The 5,692-nt window shown below is 43.0% G+C and overlaps 1 protein-coding gene across 1 annotated transcript in view; it reads right to left on the reverse strand.

Annotated features, from left to right (window-relative positions):
• Positions 1–5,692, reverse strand: part of sorl1 (sortilin-related receptor, L(DLR class) A repeats containing) — a 54,457-nt gene that overhangs the window by 34,948 nt on the left and 13,817 nt on the right. The window contains exons 4-6 of the mRNA XM_025055217.1: positions 5,518–5,679; positions 4,910–4,977; positions 1,242–1,422 (exon numbers count right to left, since the gene is read on the reverse strand). Coding sequence (XP_024910985.1) covers positions 1,242–1,422; positions 4,910–4,977; positions 5,518–5,679 — 411 coding nt within the window. The remainder of the gene's footprint in view (positions 1–1,241; positions 1,423–4,909; positions 4,978–5,517; positions 5,680–5,692) is intronic.

Here is a 5,692-nt window from a genome sequence, read left to right on the forward strand (position 1 = left end):
TGAGCAATGATTTTTATCAACGTTTAAAATCACAAAGTTGGCCTTATTTCTGTGCAGTGACTGTAGGGTCTAACAGGTGGAAGTGTCGTAACAGAGTTGATGGTGGCACAGACAGATGCTTTTTTATTTAAAGTGTTTTTCAATTTTTTTTTTTTTTAAAACTGATCTCCAAAGCAACTTCTTCTAAAGGACTACGGCTCTGAGCGTTTGCAAAATTGGCAAAAAAATTAAAAAAGGAGAGCGTGTTTTTTTAGCAGCCTGTTAAAACAGCGGAGGAGGTGAGAAAACCTAATCGTTTCCACCATTTGTCCTTCTCTCTGTTTGCCTGCCGACGAAATGGAGCTCCTGCAAAACAAACACTTCTGCCTAACGATGACGAACGTGAGTGTTTGAAATGACTCCCGGCCAAATATTGACCCAACATCTGCTGTGATCAGCAGAATATGCTCAAGTGCAGAAGTGACAGCGCCGCTTGGCCAGAGCACGATGTGGCGCTGTGACGAATCCACGCAGGTGCACGGCGGGCGAGTAAGACGCCATCGATAATGTTAATGTTGATTATCGGTCTGGAGGTGAGGAATTCTAACTGTGTGACCACAGTGAAGCTCTGACAACAGCAGCAGATGAAACAGATTAAACACGAAAAACAAACTCTGTCATTTACTCCCACTCCTTTGGCCTGTGATTTCACAGCTTTGATATTTCACCGTTCAGCTGTTTTGTCTTGACCCAGTAATTCTTGTTAGAGAAAACAGTGGAGTTGTTCAGTAGGTAGGTACAAACAAACCAGCTGTTATTTGTCTTTCTGGTCCAATAAGAGTAAAAAGTTCCCAAGTCGTATTTAGGAATATCGATTTATCTCGATTATTCATAATTTATTATAATGTAAATTAGGGATGTCTGTAATCTCGGTAAGAATTGTTATCAGTTTTTCCTCTGACAAAAAACCGATAATGCCACGCCTGGGTTTCGCCCAGATGATGTGATCTAAAAAAAAATGCCACGCCTGGGTTTCGCCCAGATGATGTGATCTAAAAAAATCGTTTTTTTGTCTCATAAAAGTTACTAAATTTCAAACCTGTATTCATCCATATCAACAAAAACATGCAGACTCCTCCGACCGAAGACCACGTTGTCATCGTTTTCATAATGTTTTTTGGTTTTTTGATTTTTTTAAGACTCCATTTGTTCATCCATTAATATTCCCTTTCTCTCTCTCCCTCTCTCTCTATGTCTCTTACCCGTGTGGTGGTGGCGAACATGTATTTCTCCCGCAGCTGGAAACTGTCCACCTGCTCCAGGATCACTCTGCGGTTCTGCTCACTCTGGAAGAAGTCGACGCTGCTGAGGACGGTGGAGACGCCCTGGGGCTCGTGCCTCTGCACCAGCACTGTAGTCGGAGGATCGTAGGGTTCCACACCCCTGGGGGGGAGAAGAGCAGGAGAAGATGAGGAGGACAGTGATGGACTGTGTGTGAATGGGTCAGACACAGGTGCTGTTCTGAACTGAAGGACAATAAGACATTGGTGAAGGACTACATCTGTTTAAAACTGACTTTACTGGATTTAGACCAACATGTGGACCTGGAAAATATCACCTGTCTCTTTAATTCAACAAAGAACTGGAGCGGATTAAATGAGAAAGAACAGATTTGAGACAAAGCATTTGTGATTATCAATTATTATTAGACTCACCATATTTAATATTAATCATGTCAAATGTGTCACATTTTATTGGATCAGGTTTTTGAATCCTCAAAAACGTCCAATTTCAGATGTCACATTTTTTTAACCAAACCTTAATGTAAACCTATCAGAGTTAGTGAAGGTTTGAAACTTGATTTTAAAGAAACAGGTTGTGGTTTTTCTCTTTCACAAGTGAGTACTTATGCAGTAAAGTCCAACGTTCAGCGAGGCGTTTCTAGTTCTGCCACTGCACTGATTCCTCCTCAGCCTGGGTCACATGATGATTCTTTTTCCGTTACGTCACATTGTCGCTGTGCCAACGACATCCTTGACCACATCTCAGACGGTCGCAGGTGCATCGACTTGATAAACAACCCTTTCAGCAATGAATAGGAAATAAACAAAAGATTTGATGTAGAGATTCGAAGCCACGGCTTCTGTTTCCTTTATCACAGGTTCAAAGTGATGCAAGAATCTGAAACGACTGCTGCTGCAGCAGGTGAAGGCTGGGAAACACTGAGCCGCAGTCATTAGACCCAGGAGCTCCTGCAGCCGTCCTGGTCTGACCTGTTGTCTGAACGGTCCGAACACTTAATCTGTTTTTAAAAGTGACAAAGTGCAAGTCACAGTCACATGGAGCTTAACTTAGCAGCTCCATCCTGACAAAAGAGCCTTGTCAGTTTCTGCTTCAGCAACGGCCAAATCACGGAGAAATAAATGTCAGAGCAGAGTAAAAAATATCTCTCTATCCGTCAGCCTCCGCAAAACAGCACGGTCAAACTATTTATGACCCAGGAGAAAATAAAATCATGGTACAGACATGAGACACGAAGGGAAGAAGAGAGATTCACATCATCCCGACCGGAGCCTTCCAGATCAGCGTGGAGAGCTGAACAGTGGGGGCAGTGTCTGGGCCGGGTCCTGCCTCCGTGGCCTTCTTTCAAAGAGCCCCGTTCAACTGACGGACACTGTCTGGGCTCAGATGGCTCCGAGGGCTTTTCCCAGTCTGTCTCTGTCCTTTCCTCTTGAATTAATCTCTGCCACTTTTGAAACACTCAAATAACCCCCTCCTCCGCCGTTTGGGCCGTTTCCAACCTTCAGCTGAGCTCGCCCAAGTCATTTCATCACAGCCTTTCTGGATTTAATTCGGAGGGAATTACCACACGTGTCCACAGTCAAGTGCTACATTTTGGGCTGTCAGATTAATCTGTTAATTGCATTAATTCATTTGCGAAAACTTACTCCTATTAACGTTCACACAGCGCGTCAAATAATCCACAGTCCATCAAAACACTGTCAGTCCATCAGTTTCTGATGTGACATTTTATAAGAAATAAAATTAAGAATCCAAATGCTGTTAATTTGCTTCACATCGTTATTCTGTTGCAAATTCCATTTGTAAAAGCAGACGGACTTTAATAACTACTGGTCAATTAAGCGTACAGTAGAAAATGGTCAAATTTAGGAACTGATGAAGTCCTAAAAAATATGATGAGACTTTGATTTGTTATTCTTCCAAACCGAGGACTGGCCAGCTTGCTTGCTAACAGCCAAACAGGCTAAGTCATGAAGTAAGGCACCAGACGGTGCATTCACTGGGAGCAGGGAAAGTAATAATTTAAAACGCGTTGTATATGAACCTTTAAGCTGTGATTGAATGTGTCCTGCAGTCAGGCAATTCACTCTTCAGAATTGATATATAATGTTTATATAAACCATAACAACACAAGCAGCCAGTCAGGGTCGGTGCCGTGCACACGCAGCACGATTGTCGCTACTAATGGACCTTCAATGTACAGTACTTAGAATAATGAATGCACACATTAGTACAAGTGGAAGTGCAATAGCAGCTGATTTGTTTTAGTGCTGTCAAAATACACACAGTCCCACTCAGAAAGCCACTGTGTCTTTGTTTTTGTAGAAAAAAAAAAATTGTAACCGTTGTGCCATCCTGGACCAAATGCTCACGAGGCCACCTTTAATTGTGCACTTAAACGATCAGAGTGACTGTGGAACAGTGGATAATGCAGTTGTCTTTCATCTGGACAGTATAGGATCGATACCAGACTTGGTTCACAGGAGAGGAGTCTGAGCTGTTAGTACTGTAGGTGAAAGGCACAGCCCACGGTTTTATCACCAGGACCAGAACAGCACTCAGTGGTGCGGCTGGGTGTGTCTGGCAGCGAGGCGGCACACCTGTGTCTATCTTGTGATCAGTGACGGCGCTGTGTTTACAAAGCACAGGATCATTTCAGTTTCACATCACATCAGATCAGATCAGATCAGATCGGCCCGGAACTCTGAGAGACGGGTCTTAAAGACGTTCCATTCTTGGCCAACGTGGACATGAGCAGATGAAGAAAGGATCGGTCGACGTCTGACCTGCTCTGTTAAACACTTCGTTCTCATATTCTTCAGTCTGAATCAATGCATTCCTTCTTCCTTCAATGACTACTTTCCTTTTACACCGAGAGCCACACTCACAGAGCTGAAATATTTGGCAGGCAGATACGGTGGTATGGAGTTACTGTCTTTGTCTGCTCCTACGGCCTTCTAAGTAAACACACCTCTTGTTTAGTAGCTTTCTAAAACTAAACTAAAACTACTTTACATTTTATGCCTTATTAAATGTTAACTCAACTGGGTTTTTTTAGCAGTTCTTAAAGCGCTCACGCTGACAGACGGCAGATAAACAGATCGTTGACCTCTGTGTTATTTTACATTTCACAAAATAATTACTTTTTTTTTATTTCTTCCATCTGTGACGGTCATGTCTAAACCAAAACAATTCATTCTGACTGATAAGGTCAAGTCCATAATTGTCTTTTCAACCGACGTGTTGTGCGAAACGCATTCACCAACGACTTTGTGGTGCGCATCATTAACGCTTTTGTTTTTCAAAATAATAGAGAAAGACAAAACGACGGGGTCTGACATTCCATTAAATGAACATTCAAAACAGAACTGAAAACCACAAAGAAGTGACAGCAGGCTTGTTTCTGAGCGGTTAGCTAAATACATCATTAGCCTTTGAAACACAAAGTTTCAGAGTGAAGATCGTTGCTGCACGCTGTCATGGACGGCCGTGGTCTGACATAAAAATGTCCCGTCTTTGTCCACGCGTCTATTTGCACAAACCATAAAGACACTTGCTGGGAAGCTACGGTTAGCCACACCACCTGGGATTGACGTTGAAAACGAACTGGGAGTAGGGTTTCTCTTACCAAAAGTAGGCCTTCACGTGTTCCTGAATCAAAACCCACGTCTCCCCAAAGTCGTCAGACTTCCAGAGCTGCAACAGAATCAGAAAAATGGGGGTGAATGTAACGAAAAAGGGGGCCAGGTGAGGAAGAAAAAGGTCAACAGGCTGGTACGATGTAAGATGTAGGTCAGGCTCATTCTTTTACACTCGACAGAGAAACAATAGAGAGACTATTGATATGAACTGGGGATGTAACGATGCATCGTGAATTGATTAAAAATTCTTAACAATTTGCATTGGTTGAAATAAAAAATACATTGCGCATCAAGGTGTAAGGAGTAGACTATCTCTCAGTCACTGGTCATACCATGAGACTTCACACTCTAGTACAGTAGGTGGCAGTATGCACCCAAAAACAGTTGTAACCCGCTATTAACCCAAGACATCATGTCCCTTGTAGCTACGTAGATCTTTTTTTTGGGGGGTAATTTCCCATGAATTTACGATTAAAGTCAACTGACTTGGGTTGCGAAGGTTTGTGACGTTTGGGAAACACTGGTCAAAGTGACATTCAGGTCACAAACAGAACATGGAAAGAAGAATTTTTCCAGCTGTTTTTCGCCGCCGTACCTGTTTGTTTGGATGAGAGCTGTCGTAGCCCAGCACCAGGTTGGACTTCGTGCTGTGGAGCAGCAGGTCTGCTGGTTTGAAGGGCAGGGAGAATCCCTGAACAGTTTTACAGAAATCAAAAGTGTTCCACAGGTAGTTGTTGGTGGAGTCCACAAAGAGGTACTGGGAAAGAAAA

The sequence above is a fragment of the Cynoglossus semilaevis genome, chromosome 4, assembly GCF_000523025.1.
Source record: "Cynoglossus semilaevis isolate Cse_v1.0 chromosome 4, Cse_v1.0, whole genome shotgun sequence".
NCBI classification, from domain to species: domain Eukaryota; kingdom Metazoa; phylum Chordata; class Actinopteri; order Pleuronectiformes; family Cynoglossidae; genus Cynoglossus; species Cynoglossus semilaevis.